This window comes from Mesocricetus auratus, unplaced genomic scaffold (genome assembly GCF_017639785.1).
Source record: "Mesocricetus auratus isolate SY011 unplaced genomic scaffold, BCM_Maur_2.0 Super-Scaffold_100015, whole genome shotgun sequence".
Classification (NCBI taxonomy): Eukaryota; Metazoa; Chordata; class Mammalia; order Rodentia; family Cricetidae; genus Mesocricetus; species Mesocricetus auratus.
In genome coordinates, this window is record NW_024429198.1 from 6,887,397 (window position 1) to 6,904,674 (window position 17,278).

The 17,278-nt window shown below is 42.7% G+C and overlaps 1 protein-coding gene across 2 annotated transcripts; it reads left to right on the forward strand.

Annotated features, from left to right (window-relative positions):
- The first annotated feature begins 2,699 nt into the window (after window positions 1–2,699).
- Amacr (alpha-methylacyl-CoA racemase) lies at window positions 2,700–17,180 on the forward strand. Of its 2 annotated transcripts, XM_005078010.4 has the most exons (5): window positions 2,711–3,030; window positions 3,905–4,048; window positions 5,308–5,468; window positions 10,615–10,801; window positions 15,690–17,180. In XM_005078010.4, exons 1-5 carry the CDS (start codon window positions 2,784–2,786, stop codon window positions 16,097–16,099), a joined length of 1,149 nt encoding a protein of 382 aa, XP_005078067.2. In that variant the 5' UTR covers window positions 2,711–2,783; the 3' UTR covers window positions 16,100–17,180. The 2 variants fall into 2 exon arrangements, with proteins under 2 accessions (XP_005078068.1, XP_005078067.2); XM_005078011.4 differs by lacking the exon at window positions 5,308–5,468 and having other exon boundaries at window positions 2,700–3,030; window positions 15,690–15,708.
- Window positions 17,181–17,278: the final 98 nt, after the last annotated feature.

The following is a 17,278-nucleotide window of genomic DNA, read 5'->3' on the forward strand; positions in this document are numbered from 1 at the left end:
CAATTGCTCTGTGGCTTCAATCCTTTAAAACATCGGTGGTTAGCAGTTCCCTTTTAAGATCTGGGTCTCTCTGAGTGGATGGTTCTTCATCATACACCTGCAATCTTTTTATGCTCATGCCAACATTCTAATTTTCATTATAACTGAATTGCACATGAATTTGTGGGAGGATGAAATTACCTCATTTGCAAGTGAGTACTAGTAGGTGATTCAGGAGAGAGCCAGAAGATCAAAAATAATTATTAATGGTTCTATAGTTCTTTTACTCATGACTCAATTACACAGTAATCACTAATCTGAGGTGATGTCTTCTGAAGTTTCAAATACATGCAGTTAACTGAGGTCTGAAGATACTAAATAGAAAACCCTAGACATTCATAATAAGATTTGAATTTTATGCCATTCTGAGTAGACTCATGGGAATTGGTGCTCCCTTACTCCTTTACCACAAAACCTTTGCTCTGAATATCCACACTGAATATGCTACAAGTCTGTTAGTCAATTAGTGTTTGTCTTGATTATTTCATATTGCAGCATTTGTGTTTAAGTGAGGCCTATTTTGTTCAACAAACACAAAGCTATTATACTGACAATTTGGATAAGCCAAAGAGAGGCCATGAAGAAACTCCCCTGAGTGAAAAGGTGAAAGCTCTGTATTCAAAAAGGAATGCGAAAACAAAATCATATGGTGAGGCTGCTAAAACTACAATAACAACTCTCTGTGGAATTGTGAAGAAGGAAAAAGTTGGTGCCAGTCTGGTTGTTCTACTTCAAACTGTATTTTAAAGCAACAACCCATGATAAGTGAATATGTACAATGGAAAAACATTACATTTCTGCATGTATTTATAAGAAAAATTATATAGACACATATACTACTTAGTAAGTGTTTGGAGGAAGGAGTATCCACTAACCTAGTGTTTTGGAAGAAAAATATGACCTATCCTTAGATAAAACTGCAGCAAGAAACATTTCATAAGCATTTAAATGGAAATTCTCTCTCTCTCTCTCTCTCTCTCTCTCTCTCTCTCTCTCTCTCTCTCTCTCTCTCCTAGGATTTGATCCAATGTATTTAGAACATTCTCAAATGTTATTTGGATCATTTGAAATAGTAAAAAAAAACAAGGGAGTAAATCATGAAAAAGAGTTGAATTCTAAATAAAAAAAGCCATTCTGGATCCTGTAAGTCCATAATGTTCAGTTACTTGTGAGTCTGAGGCAGGAGGGTCACAAGCTACACACTTCCTGGGCAACTTGTAAAGATCCTGAATCAACCTAGAAAGTAAACAGGACTGGAGATATATTCTAGGTGGTAAAATATGGCTTTTCCAGCACATAGAAGGCACCAGGCTCAATCCCATTACCACCAAGGGGGGGGGGAAGGAAAGTCAAATCAAAATAAATGCATATTCCAATGAGAATGTAAATCCCAAGGACATAGCTAGAGTTGGTAAACATCTACCCACTGTAAGATACAGCGCTACTCAACCATTCCATTTTCTGCCTTCTCTGAATTTTCAATGGAAGACAGTAGGTTAAAGGTGTGAGCATAGTGTGAAGCAGATTTCAATTGTCACAGATGGCAAGGGGCCAGATACTTTTCTGGATATATTTATAGCTCTATTACTGTCTTGTGGCTTGGGGTACTAAGCCCAGCAACTTAAGCATGAACACTCTATGGCTAACCTACAACCCTAGACTTAACCATTTTATTTTCAAACATAGTGATAAAACACACCATCTCATGTGTTTCCACATATTTTCCTATCTTGGCCCAAAAGAGAACTCCCAGCCACTACTTATAATCACTTGTGAATATAATCCTAGGAGCTAGAGCAGAGACACCTCTGCCCAGAAGTTATCTTAAAACTCTAGCTGGTTAAAAGAGTTATGCCTACAACTTCGTAGCAATTCACCTTTGATTTTCTTTTCTGCCCCACTTGTTAAGAATTGGTGCCAGAGTTTTCTAGAATGTGTTCGGTTTTCTAGAGCTTTCAAAAACTGCATCTAGCCACCTACACAGAGGCTCTACCCGCTACTGAGAAAACGACCTGTAAATGTGGGTGGGGATATTTGACGGTTTTATACTTTTCTAAAAGGTTGAAAAAGAGTTTCTAAGGCAAAATTGCAATTTTCCATAAAACTGACAGCTGACAAACCAAAATCATTTTTAAAGCTCTCGCATTCAACCCTGGATGAACAACACTTCCGATAGCTCAGGCTCCCCCGAATTGCTGGGTCCAGGAGTCCCCACCAGGGGCAGTTTAAGTGGCGCTGGCCTCCAAGCATGCCAGGCAAGCACTCTACCAACTGAGCTACACCCTCAGCTCTTCCTTTGAAAACTAAGGGCATCTAGTAGGGGTTTCAAACTGTTACTGGAAGGACACTAAGTTTTCAGGACGGCGAGGGGGACACTTTGTGGCCTGCTGAAGGAAATGTCCTTGGCTCCATATGTTGTTCTAAATAGTAAAGTGCTTAAAGTACCTTTAAGTCACTTACTGAGGGATGGGAGCAGGGAGTCGGGTGGCACAATGAAAGCTTCCCGAGAGGACTCTCACAGGCCGGAGTCCTCAAGGTCAAGGACTTAAACATTAATTCAGAGTAGAGCAGCTAATTAGACTTTAGCCCGGGGCTAGAACGGGTAGGCGGGTACTGCGCAAGCGCGCGCAGCCTCCCGGGCGCTCCCGCGCAGGCGCGTGAGAGGGGCGGGGTGCGGTGTGAGATGGACTGTGGTACTCGGCGGGTGGGTGCGGGCCCGATCGGCCTTCGCCCCAGGACTGGCCATGGCGTTGCGTGGCATCAGGGTGGTGGAGCTGGCGGGCCTGGCCCCGGGGCCGTTCTGCGGGATGGTCCTGGCGGACTTCGGAGCTCAGGTGGTGCGTGTGGACCGGCCGGGCTCCGGGGGCGACGTGAGCCTCCTGGGCCGGGGCAAGCGCTCGCTGGTGCTGGACCTGAAGCAGCCGCGCGGAGCCACGGTGTTGCGGCGCATTTGCGCACGCGTGGACGTGCTGCTGGAGCCCTTCCGTTGCGGTGAGCCGCGCCGCGCGATCGCCCGCCCCTCCTGCAGCGTTACTCCAAGCTTCCCTGATTCCTTAAGCTTTTAATTTGCTTGACACGCCTCCTCCCCACCCCCCAGCACTCTTCTACAATTGTCTTTATTATTTGGGGGTATTGAACCGTCTGAGAATCCAGTGCAAGAGAATAGATTGGGAAGCTTCACACTGGAACGTAGCCACTGACCCTTCGTTATGTTGGTATGCCTATGCTCTAACGCTATCCACAGACCGTGCTAACCTTTCTCTGAATGACGGTATTCCCAAACCCCAGCTTCACAAGCAAAGACACCGTTTTCATGCTCTATACCAGACACCGTTTTCGAGCTGTAGACTTGCATGCTTGGTGACATACACCTCCATCTGGCTGTCCGTTGGCATTTTCAACTGTCACAAACCCTGCATCAAGTCTGTCTCCATCCGTTTAAAAATGCCCAGAGCATCCCGTGGGTCTGTGTTTTCATCAATTACTGACTTAGCCACTCTTGTTCCTTACTGACATTGCCTCGAAGAAACCAGGAAGTTTGTCAATGAATGGAATGGGAATGGGGCACCAGGCATATTTATATGTAACTTTTAGTCCTCACAGGCATATCTGAGGACAGTAATGGTAACATTCAGGATTATATCATAACGTTAAAATGCCCTGTTTGAAGAAGGAGGGTGGTTCAGTGTGGTTAAGTAGTTTTTCCAATGACTTATTATGACAACTTTCACCAAAATCACAACAAATAGTATTACTTGCAAGAATGCACTTTTAGTTTTCCCAGTAGAAGGAATTATCCCCATCTTCAACTTGTGCTCTCTTTAAAAACAAAGAACACCAAACAATTGATGACTTTTCTCTAAAGGTGTCATGGAAAAACTCCAGCTTGGGCCAGAAACTCTACTGAAGGTCAATCCAAAGCTCGTCTATGCCAGGCTGAGTGGATTTGGCCAGTCGGGAAGTTTCTCCAAGGCAGCTGGCCATGACATCAACTATGTGGCTTTGTCAGGTATGTTGGAAATGCATTTCTACAACACTTTGAATTGGCTCCTACATTAGTAAGTACTGTTATGTTGATTGACAAGGGTTTAAAATATTTATTATTTTTCATTATGTGTATGTGTGTGGGTATATGAATGTGAGTGCCTCTAGAGGCCAGAAGAGGGTCCTGGATCACTGGGAAGTAGAATCATAGGTGCTGGGAACAAAACTTGGGTCCTCCGCAAGAGCAGCCCACACTGTGAATGACTGAGTCATCTCTCTCTCCCCCAGTCCTGGTTAACAAGAAGTTTAAAATGTAGAGATGTAAATATGTATTGGAACTGGCCACGAGAACATGGTTGATGAAAGCAGGATGACTTGAGTCCCTAGAACTGGCATTGTTAACCCCTACCTGCCTCCCTACCCCCAACTCATTTGATGGGTAGTAATCACTACTACAGTTGGGAGGTCAGTGTTCAGGAGTGAGGAGCAATAAGATGGTGATCACTCCACGTGTTGGGAAGGTTGATTTGGTTTGATCCCGGTGTTCCCTCACCACGAATCATTTTGAGCCATCATTTCACACTTCTGTGAACTCCGTAAAAGCCCACAGTTTTCAGGTCTCACTAACACTCTGTTGGGATCTGCCTGTGAGAACATGTTTAAGACTATATTATGCTGAGGAAGTGTGTGTGTTACTGATGAAAAGAAATCTACTTTCCGTGAAAAGGTATTCAAAGGTTGAGGGGGAAAGTTAGTATAAAACTGGCTTTTCACATCTTTTCAAAACTTACCTCCTCTTCTATTTGTATGTGATTATTTTCCTACATCTGTTTTTAACAAAAAATGAAAGTGTGTTATACTGCCTTAAAGCCAGGAAAACAATTTGACAGTAATTATTTTTTTCTCTAAGACTTAGTAAAGTGAACACTTTAATAACATATTTAAAATGTCGGTTGGGATGATTTTTTAAATCTTATTTATTTTGTGGGGAAACTTCACAGGAATAGAAATCTGGACCTGCTTGCCTCAGTCTTCTGAGTGCTGGGATTATGGGTGTGTGCCACCCCACCTGGCTTTAGGAAAATTTAGTGGAGAGGAAAAGTTAAACCCAATGGAGCCTATCTTGAGGGAGAGCTTGTTTGTAAGTAGGCTAAATAGGTTCAGAATTTGAGGAGTGCTGTACACTATTTTCACTTAGGTCAGTGACTATAAAGATTGGTTGTCCCTCTAAGATGCTCATGTGTTTATTTAAAAGGGGCATTCAATTTGTTGTCCACGGTGCAGGTGTTCTGTCCAAGATTGGCATAAGTGGTGAGAACCCATACCCACCGTTGAATCTCCTGGCTGACTTTGGTGGTGGTGGCCTCATGTGCACTCTGGGCATTGTGCTTGCCCTCTTTGAACGCACACGTTCTGGCCAAGGTCAGGTCATCGATGCGAACATGGTGAGTATTCATTGGGTGCTGGGTGGGCATGGTTGGGCTGCTGTATGACGTGTGATTGTCTCAAAGCTTTCTGAATAAGACAAGAAATACATAAGGTTTAATAGTTGAATTCAAGTCACTATAGAGTTTTTGTTTGTTTGTTTGTTTTTTATTTGAGACTTGGGTCTCTCTATGTAGCCGTGGCTGTCCTGGAACTCTTGGAGATCCACCCACCTCTGTCTCCTCTATGCAGGAATTAAAGATGTGTGCCACCATGGCTGATGAGATCTTTTTTCTTTAAAATAGCCTCACCCTTTTGTATGCATTAGAATGCCATATTGAAGCCACCTATGGAGTCAGCACTTTAAACCTTATTCATTTATTTTGTTTGTGTAAGAGTGCATCTGGAGGTCAGAAGACAACATGTGAGAGTCAGTACTCTCCTTCATGAAGCTGTGGGAATTGAACTAAGGTTGTCAGACATATGCCGTGTCTATCTCCTGGTATGTTCTTAACTTTTAAAAACTCTCCTGATTCCTGTGTTGTATTTCAACATTTTCCTCCAAGTTATCTTTTGTGATTATAATAGAGTTGCCAAGTAATCAACCTTCAAAACTGAGCTTCAGAAGTGGTCCCTAGCCTGTGGAGCCGGTCCTTAAGAGATGCTTAGGAAGATGGGCCTTCCTCTCCAGACCTCTTGCTGCATTTCCTAGGAGATGCTTCAGTTTCATGTTTCTCTGTGTTCACTGTCATGTATATAAACACTCACCTCCTCCTGTGGGGCCCTTTCTCTGTGATTTCTGTCCTCAGTCTAGAGGAGTACACTATTCCCTCATCTTCTGCTGGGGTGTGTTTCAACATTCCCACTGGGTGTATGAAACTGAAGGTATTCTAAACTTTATATTACTATATTTTCCCCAGATATACCTACATATAAATTAGACACAGTAAGACATTAACACAATACTAAAAATAGAACGGTATAAAATATGTACAAATAAAAGCTTACTTGTGGATTTCTCTAGTTAATATTTTAAGATCACTGTTAATTTAAATGGCGGCTATTGAAAGTGAAAGTCCATATAAGAGAGAGATTTGTACCTTGTCATGATACCTGGGCTCTAATCTGAGATCTGACAGCTCTTCAGTAAGAGCTCAGGGCTGACTTTGGAGGTCAAATAGAGAATGGATTTGACAGAGACAATGAAGCAGAGAGACCAGTTGACTGGGTTTTGCTGAGCGGTTAAGGGCACTTACTAAAGCAACTAATGTTAGCCTGGGACTGGATTAAAGGCATAATAATGTGAGTTTGTGTGGGCGTTGTTGTGACTTGACAAGTGCCAAGAAGGGAGAAGTGATAATGGCGATAGAGTCTGGCCTGTGTGACCTGCAGGAGGGCATCGCTGGCTCCCAGGGGAAGACTGAAGATGGAAGACAGCATGACGCAGTGGGGCACGGGTTGACAGCTCCCAGCTTGGCAGTTTCCTTGCTCTGTCATCTGGGAGGGTCACTTCACAACCATCAAAGCTGTAAAATGAATAAAACGTCAACTTGTCAGAACTGTTAGGGAGTTAGTTCATCGTTGTGAGGTGTGACTTGACTCTCTAAGGCTTTGTGGTTATGAGTCTTTTTTTTTTCTAAAGGAAAATGAATTTAGTTTTGTTAAAGTTTAAGTAGCTTTTCAGTATCCAGGGGAGAATACTCAAGTAGGGACCTGTAGCAGATTTTATAGTCATTTGGGAATAAACCGGGAGCCAGGTGAGCTTCTGTGTCCCCTGGGAAGGACACAGACTGCTCATGTGTAGGGAGTGGGTAGGCAGAAGAGGAGAGGCCAGGGTGGAAGAGGGATAAGCCTAGAACAAGAAGGGAGTGTTAGCATGGAAACCAAAGTCGAGAAGTGCCAAGAGAAGACTATTAGCCAGAGGGTCAAAGGCCTGCAGGCACCTCCCACCTCTGGTTTTAAAGACTGAACTATGTAAATTGGATTGGGTCACTGGGTGACCTTTACAGAGTCCACCTCCCACCATACCTCTTTGCATGAAGCCTTGCTTGGCTGCTTTCTTCTCCCCTCGGGCGACTTATTGCCAGCCCTGTGCTATGCCTGTTTCTAGTGATTCTGTCATGGGGCATGGCCCACCTTATCCTTTTGGTCCCTCTGTTGTATGCTTTGTGCTATGTGGGCTTTATGGTTTAGCCCTGGCTCCTGGTCTAGTCATTGCACAGCCTCAGCCCGAGACAGCAAAAGCAGCAAAAGGTCACATTGTATCACCAAGTATGGAGTTCCTGGCTCCCATGTGGCTACCTTTTTGTGAGCCACACAGCCTAAGGGAGATAGCTAGGCTCATTCCCATTGGCTATTGAACGTTTGAAGGCTCCAGAGATTGTTTTTTAAAGGAGGTGGTTAGGAAGATCCAAGCCATAGCATTTAACCCAAAGCCAGGCTTTTGATTAGCTTTCCTCTACTGCCCACTGCGGGCACAGTGTATGCCACCCAAGAGGAATGGGCTGGGAGCAAGCATGTAAGGAATCATAGTTTGCTACGTGTAATTGATTGCTGACAGTTGAATGTAAATAGAAGATGGTTTTGCTTTTCATCAGAATGTAGCTAGTATCCAATTAGATTTACCTAGTTATTAGGCAATGGTAAGTCTGAGTGTATGTGAAAGTATAAACCTTCCTTGGGGCTCATACTCAGGGGATTATCCTTGTTGGTTAATGACTCAAGCCAATGGATTCAGTAAACCTCATTTATCACTTCCTTAGCCCCATAAGCCCTTGTAGACACTGACTAAGGGAGGCAGATGTCTTTTCCCAACAGGCTGGTAGCTTCTTGCTGTTTGGCAACAGAATCCTTGTCCTGGCAGGCTTGAAATGAGATGGAGCCTGTGTTCTCACCATGCTGTCCCCTAGAAACTGAGGTTAACTGCAGAAAAGGTCCATTTTGCTGTATCTACTCGCTGTAGGGTTTGCACCCGACCTTGGCGTTGTGAGTTGCATGAAGGCTGTTGGCCCTCATGATGACAGCGGTGGGAAGGCGGGGCTGCCCTTTTCCTGTGCCATAGGCTCTTCCCTAGGCAGCTTGCATAGTGTGTGAGAGAGAGTAAGAGAGGTGTGTGCTGGGGTAGTCATTGCTCAGCCCCAAGATGAGATGAGGATTGCTAGCACTGGGTCTCTTCCTGTGGCCTCCTGTGATGCTCAGGGTCTCGTTTACGATGAAGCACGGTGAAAAGACCTTGTTGCAGGGTTCAGTCTGGAATCTGAAAACTTTTCACACTCTTTGGCCTGAGTCCGAAAGTCAGATAGTCAGTATTCTGAACCTTCCATAGGAGGTGGCACCTCACCCTCATGGTAACCCAGCTTACTTATTATGTGTTCCACTAACTGTCAGGTGTGAGACCTGAGGAAAAAGCAGGCCCTTTTTGTAGTGGCCACTAACTTGTTGGATTTTGAATGAGCAAACCCAAATTAAGATCTGACTGGAACAATAGTTTTCCGTTCAGAGTATTTTAATAACAAGCTCAAATTTATGCAAACGGGGAGGGAAAAATCTTTAGTAATGAATGTGACCCAATCTCTGGTTTGTCGGGATTCAAGTTTACTTAAAGCAGTGACATATTTATGTGCATATATATATATATGTATATCTATGTGTGAATCATTGTATGTCCTTATACAAATATGAGAATGCTAACCTGATCCCCCAAACAAAAGTATGTAGGCCAGTTACATGAGCATAGGAAATCCCCATCAGTTAGCTATAGTGTGGCTACATTTGTCCATGACAGATGTCATCGCCATGACTTCAAGTGCATCTGAGATTTTAAACTGAAAGGGAAAATTGGGCTGTATCCAAAAAATATTTTACATTTGCTTTCCAGCCAGTGGATGAGGAATTGCATGCTCACTATCGGTAAGGAATCCTCTGTGGGTAACCTCAGGGTAAGGTTCTTCCTGGACACTGGAATCATTAGAACTATAAAGCTTTTAGACGATTGAGCCAGATAACACAGCTGCTCAGGAAGCTGAGGCAGGGGAATAACAGCAGTGACCAGGCTACAATCATGATAGCCCGAACAACTTAGTGAGATCTTATCCAGTGCTAAAAGTGAAAAGAGTGCTGAGTATGCACGAGGCCCTGCGTCTACTCCCCCACTGCCCCCTAAGCCCCAACCACAGCAATGAAGAACAAAACCTTCAGGGACGGGAAGTTACTAAGTAAGGTCCTCTCGGCTTCAACTCGGAGCCCTGTGATAATGACACCTGGGTAATGGAATCCCCTTTGATTACTTAGGGAGTTGGTGGGAGGGTGGTAGTCCCAAACTTATGTTTTTGGACTTAGGAAACTTGAATGTTTGCCACCCACATGATTATGTTTATTTTGTAACCTACCAGTGATCATTAAAGATCACAGGACTGGAGTGAAGTTGGAATAAGCTAGGCTTATGATATCCCTTTACAGTGTGGCATGCTTTGTGTGTTTGTGTGAATGTGCTTACAGGCTCTATGTGTGTGTGTGTGTGTGTGTGTGTGCATGCGTGCGCGCACACACACACACGCTCACAAGCAATGAAATCAAGTGTGTAGATACTCAAAGTCAGCTTTTAACATATGTGACTCAGTTGGTAAAGTACCTGGTGTCCAAGCATGAGGAACGGAGTTCAGACTGCCAACACCCATGTAAAAATTCACAGCAGATCCCAGACCTGGGGAGCAGAGGCAGGAGATCGTTGGGGTTTCCTGGCTAGCCAATCTACATTGATGATTTCCTGGTTCAGTAGGAGACTGTCAGTAAGCAATGGAGAAAGTCACCTGACATTGACCTCTGACCTCTTTGCACTCACACACAAACCAAAGTAGAGAGAATACTTCAGTGAGTGTTCATGCACTGTTACCTGACTTCAAAAATCATCAACACTTTGGCAGTATTTGAAAGGAAGACAAATGTAGGTCCTTTAAGTCATACAGTACTTCCCCACTTGAAGAGGATACCAGTGGCAGTCTCCCGTAGACCCTCTCTACCTCAGTTTGCAGAAGTACCATAGAAATTGTGTGGTTATGTACACTTGCCATGCCTTGTAAAACAGGCAGGTACATAAATATTAAACACCCTAACTAGCCCTTCCTTCGTTCTTCCTTAAGACCCCTTAAAGTCTCTTGCTCGTCGCAGGTGGAAGGAACGGCATACTTAAGTTCTTTCCTGTGGAAGACTCAGCACATGGGGCTGTGGGAACAGCCACGAGGACAAAATATGTTAGATGGCGGGTCACCTTTCTATACAACCTACAAGACAGCAGATGGGGAGTTCATGGCCGTTGGCGCAATAGAACCCCAGTTCTACAAGCTGCTGGTCAAAGGTCAGTAACCAGCTCTGAGTGTCTTGTTCCGTCTTTACTGTGAGCTCTTTAATCTCAACTTTGAGATCTTTTGAATTCCATGATTTGTTTTTTTTTTTTTAGTTCAACTTTCTAGTTAGTGTAATTGTAGTCATCAACATATCATGGGGCATTTCCTGTCCTTTAAATTGACAGATAATTTTACTGTTCTACAAAGTAACTCAGAACTTAGGAAACATTAGCAATAGGCTTAGTGGGAAAGCTGGTACTTCAATTGCTCATGACACTGTTTGGTTGTTTACCCTACTCCATGTACCCAGACATTCCTTTTTCTTCCTAAAAGAGATATGTTGATTCTCTTGGCTCCTGTTCCTTGATGGACATCTCTGTAGTACTAAGGTGTAGTAAAGTCACCTGAGCACAGTTCAGCTAGAAAATGTCAGTGTCACTTGGTACCTTGGAAGTTTACCTTTATTGTGATTTTTGTCTGCATGGCATGCCACCACTAGTTAGAGGGAATTTGGGATTGCTTCTTCCCTTGTGAAATCATTGGACTGGAATTTTTCTGTTATGTGAAATGTTTTAGTTTAAAGTTTGAACCACAGCTAATTAAGTGGTTTTATAGATAGGCTCTGAAATAAAGCTGGCCATGGTGGCAGATGACTATTATCTCAGAAACTCAGAAGTAGAGACAGACAATGGGATCTTCATGTGAAGGCCAAAAGTCCTCCAGGCTAGAGTTGGCTCCATAGGTAAATGCGTGTGGAGTCTAGGGGTTGATATTCAGCATCTTCTTCATTTGCTCTCCACTTCATTTTTAGGGTTTTTTCCTTACTTAAAAGTTACTTTGCAGCCGGGCGTTGGTGGCCCACGCCTTTAATCCCAGCACTCGGGAGGCAGAGGCAGGCGGATCTCTGTGAGTTCGAGGCCAGGCTGGACTGACAGCCTCCAAAACAGAGAAACCCTGTCTCGTAAAACCAAAAAATAAATGTTACTTTGCTATTTGAATTTTTTTTACAATACGTTTATATTTGATCACATTTGTTTCCCTCTCTCAAGTCCTCCCAGTTTCTCCCTACCTCCCTTCCCACCAACTTTATGTTCTTTTTGTTTCAAAAACAAACCAAAACTAACAAAAACCAACACACACACACACACACACACACACACACACACACACACACACACACACACACCGTTTGTTTTGTATTGGACAACTACCCTTGTGGACACGAGACCTGCCCTGTAGTGTATTTGATATACCCAGTGTTACTCCATTGGAGAAAACTGATTTTCCATTTCCCCGCAGGCATCAATCACAAATTTGCCTTCTTGGTTAAGGGTAGGATTTGTGTTCACTTCCCCTTCTCAGTGCTGGGATTTTGTCTGGCTCTAATTTGTGTAGGTCTTGTGCCTGCTGTCACAGTCTCTGTGAGTTTACATGTCGTCACCCCAGCTGTATCTGAAAGATACTGTTTCCCTGGAGACATCAGTTCCCTCTGGCTCTTACAATCTTTCTGCCTCATCTTTAGCATAGATCCCTGACCCCAGAGGGGAGAAATTTGATAAAGACAGATTAATATGTATGTAGGATTTAGCTCTATTTTTTTTTTTGTATTGGGATCTCCAGTTTTCCCAGTACCATTAATTGAAAAGGCAGTTCTTCCTGTGTAGGATAATATTTGCATCCTTCTTGAAATCAGTTCACCATACATGTACAGGTTTGTTTCTCTTTTTTTCTTTTGACGGTACTAGGGATTGAGTGTAGGTCCTCCCACATGGTAGGAGACAACTCTACCACTGAGCTATAACCTCAGCCTTCAATTCTGTTGCATTGTCTGTCTTTATGTCACTGTGTCTTGATTACTGTAGCAAGTTTGAAACTGGGAAGTATATGTTCTTCTTCAGCATTGTCTTGGTTGTTAGAATTTCCTTGGATTTCTGGGTAAATTTTACAATCAGTTTGTCAGTTTCAGCAAACAAGGTATCTTTGATTTTTTTAAAAGGTGCTTGTGTGTATGATATGTGTATGTGTATGCATTTGTGTGCGATAGTATGGGCATTGGCATACCACAGCACTTGTGAGGATTTCAGAGGACAAACTTGGGGGCCAGTCCTTGCCTTACATCTTGCTGAGACAGGGCCTCTTTCATTGTTTGCTGCTGTGTATGCCAGGGTGGCTGGCCCATGGGCTTCTAGGGAATCTCTGGCCTCTGCCTCCCATCTCATTGTAGGAACTCTTAGATTAGACACAGATCACTACCCCCAGCTTTATTTGAGTTCCAGGGATTTGAAAATAGACCTTCTTCCTTCTGTGGCAACACTGTACCTCTGAGCCATCTCTCCAACCCATAGCTGAGATTTTGAGTGGGGTTGTGTTGATTGTATGCCCTCATCTGAGGGATGTTGCCATCTTGGCCATATTAAGTTTCCCACCAGTCCATCTACATAGCTCCATGCCTTGCTTTGTTTACATCTGTGATCCCAGTGATGCTCTGTAGTTTGAACTCCTCTTTTGACCAAGTAGTTTCTTACACATGTGGATTAAGGTTTTTCATCACATTTTGGAACTTTTTAGATATTTATTAAATAACTTTTTCAGATCTTTCTCGCCTGTATTTTTATGACTCCCTTAATGATTTGTAAATATATTTGATGGTGTCTTAGAAGTCTATGAGGCACTGTTAATTTCTCCTTATTAATGTGGTATTCTGTTCCTCAGAGTAAATAACTGAGTTCTCTGCAGGTTTGTTTGTTTATAATGATTTTCATCAACTAAATCTGTGTTCCTTGGTGTGGTAACCACTGACATTTGCCCAGTTTGCTTAGTGCTCAGCTGGGCAAACACATTCTGTAATGTCTTGATCCAGTGAGTCTTTCATCCTTTTGTGAGACATTTTATGCCTCCTCACTTATACAGTGCCTCTGAGATAAGCAATCCAGGCCTCTTGTAGATGTCTTTTAGGTATGTGTGCACTCCTGAAAGTGTGCATGTATACACTATACAGCCTTCAAAATCCTCTAGGAACTCCAAAAGTTTTCTCGTTAAAAACTTTTGATCATTGTACTCTTAACCATTCATATTATAGAATCCCTGTTAAAGGAAGCTTTTTCCTTGAGAGAAGCCTTCCCGCCAGCCTGGTTCTAGAGCCGCATCAGTCCCAAATAAACACACAGGAGGCTATATTAATTATGAAGCTGTTGGCCTTGCTTGTTTCTTACTGGCTACCTCTGACTTAAGTAATTACCCCATAATTGTTAATCTAAGTATTTCTCTTACCGGAGAATGGTTCCGGGCTTCCTACCCCATGGCGTTACATCTCGAACTCCTGTGTTTCTCCTTCCCAGAGTCCTCCTGGACTCCTAGTCCCACCTATCTAGATACCCTATAGGCCAGACAGTGCTTTATTGACAAATAACAGGCAAATAACAGTACTTCCCCAACATCTCCTCTTTTCTGTTTAAACAAAAAGAAAGGTCTTAACTTTAACATAGTCAAATCATATATAACAGAACAGTTATCAAGTAAGAATACAGTTACAGCATTTTGTCTATTAACATTTAGTAAGATTTAAAGAAAATATCATCTATCTCTTTCTTGTGAGTCCAAAGTCCTATATGTAGCTTATCTCTTATCATAACTAAGGAAAACTATAATTATAACTATCTGCCTTCAACTCCATCAAAGACCACAGAAGGATAATATATAAGCACTAGGATTGACAGAGATATCTTACTGCCTGGACAGTCACCCGAAGTTCCTCTGTAACGTTGGGGCATCCATCTTCAGCCCATAGGCCACAATGTGTCTGGAACACTTCTCAGCAAAGCAGGAAATTTCAAACTGTCCATCTGCATTGGCAATCTGTCAGTCATTTTTCTGTGTCCTGTAGAAAGTCTGGTAGACTCTTCCATGAAGCAGGAACCCTGTAAGACTGAGTTCAGCAGTCACTTTTCTGTGGGTCCTGCATGTCCAGATTATACAACAACAGTCAGTCTAGGCAAGAAATCCCCTTTCGTAATAGAGGAAAAGTGACATTTATACCAGTCACCTGTAAAGTGGCCCTTTGCTACACAGATGCCCTTCCATTTGGGACAGCGTTATATCCAGATAAACTCACGAGCAGTTGAATGTGAGTATTTTCATCTACTCTCTGAGAATGCATCTCACACATCTGCCGAACAGCATAGCTTAATGTGCTCTGAACATTAATAATGTGTAGTCTATTATATTAGACTACAGTTGGGAAAATCCTCTACAATAAGCTGTGAATATTCCATATAACTTATTGAACATTGACAATGAGAAATAATGTGAGGCCTGAAAGTCTTCACCTAGACTTTGGGTACCTTAAAGGCCTTTGAGCTTTTAATTTGTCAAGTAAAGAGAAAAGAAGATTATTAATATTAAAAAGCTACAGCCCTGAGCTTCACCACTTACCCTGAGGTTCCATTCTTGACAGCAGTGATAGTCAGGTATAACAAATAAAATTTATTTTTAGTGTTTGAGCATATTATATAAAGTATGAGGTTATTTTAATTCAACTAGACAGATAATGCCATCCTGAAGAAATTTCATTTTGAAAACCAACTCAGGAAAGAAATCAATTTCTGGAAACGAGATCATTGAAAACAGACTCTCTTTCCTGAAATGTCAGTAAAAAACAAACAAGCAAACAAAAAACCCTAAAACCAAAAAAGCCTCTTGACAGTGTCAAGCTTGTTTTGAGTTGTGTCACTATGACTATCCCTGCCTTTTGCAGTCATTGGCTCCAGCTTCAAAGTGGAGAATTTTTCTCTTGCCACTCATTTGAGAAAGCCTGATTAAGGTTGTCATAGCGAACTCTTCATTGATTATAGTTACTCCTCTCAAAGTGTAATAACCAAAGACACTACATTTCCCTCTCAGGACTTGGACTCAAGTCTGATGAACTCCCCACCCAGATGAGCATAGCTGATTGGCCGGAAATGAAGAAGAAATTTGCAGATGTGTTTGCAAAGAAGACCAAGGCAGAGTGGTGCCAGATCTTTGATGGGACAGATGCATGTGTGACCCCAGTGCTGACCCTTGAGGAGGCCCTCCACCACAGTCACAGCAGGGAACGGGCCTCATTTATCACTGACGAGGAGCAGCATGCAAGCCCCCGTCCTGCGCCTCAGCTGTCCAGAACCCCAGCCACCCCTTCTCTGAAAAGGGATGCTTATGTAGGAGAGCACACCGAAGAGGTTCTTAAAGAATTTGGGTTCAGTCAAGAAGAGATATATCAGCTGCTCTCAGAGGGAGTCATTGAGGGTAGTAAGCCAAAAGCCAACCTCTGACTCTCACGACTCAAGGAAGCTGAAGGCGGCATTTACACTGGAGGATGACACCCACGATGGTATGTATGGAAATGTGGATGAGCAGTAATGACGTGATCCAAGCATTCCAATCGAGACACAACCAAAGACTGATTGCAGAGTAATGATTGCATTCTGAATCTGCTCTTCCAAGCCTCTGATTGAGGAATATTTTTATGTGTGCACTGATATTAACTTGTCACAGTCTTTCTGCCTTTCAGTTCACTTGATAACATGTATTCATTGATATTAAAGCCCTTATATAAATATAGAGATGATATATTTTAAATAAAGTGATGTAATTTTAATAAATAAAGTTTCCACCCCCCTCCTGGAAGCAAATAGTATTTTTCAGTTGTAAAAGCATTCTAGAAGGCCCCTTAAATTCCATTTAATAGCATTTTCTGATGCATTGGAATATTTGAGCACTACTGTTAACAATATTGCATAGCCCTTAAAATAGTTGAACACTATTTCATTCACTCCTTGTCTTTGAACTCAGGTATTAGGAAACAGTCCTGAAGTTTTTTTCATAAAACCCTGCTTCAGATCAGTGTACTGAATTCTAGACTGTGTGTGAGTAGCCTAGTGGCCTGTTCTCCATCACCTGGCAGTTAACTGTCCTGTATCCAATGAAAGTCTGCTAAGCTCCTCCCACCAATGTCTGCCTCTGTACTGATCCTGTCTCCATCTGCCCCAGAAGTCCTTCTGCTTATGCTCTCTAAAATCACAATAAGCAGCTTTAATTAAGCAAATAAGTAAGTCAGGAGGTATTCCACGGGCAGCATGGAGAACAACCAGTGCGAAGAAGATGTCCTAATGCTGAGCTGCACATCATTGAGAGTCATGACTGACAGCTAGGATGACCTCCAGGAGCAAAGTGAACATCTCTTCTTTGGACGTCTCTATTACAGCTTAAAGATGCTAATGGTTTTGTCTGCCTTAGCCTTGGGTCAAAGAGTCATGGTTTTCCCTGCCCAGTGCTGGAGTCTACATTTTTATAGGAACCTAACCTCTGATCTCTTAATGTTCTTTTCCATTAAAAAAGTATTGATTTTTGAAATTTGTATTTGTACATACAATGTATCTTGATCATATTTATGCCATATTTCCCTCCATAACACCCATCTCAACACAACTTCCTCCCAACAGGTGACTACT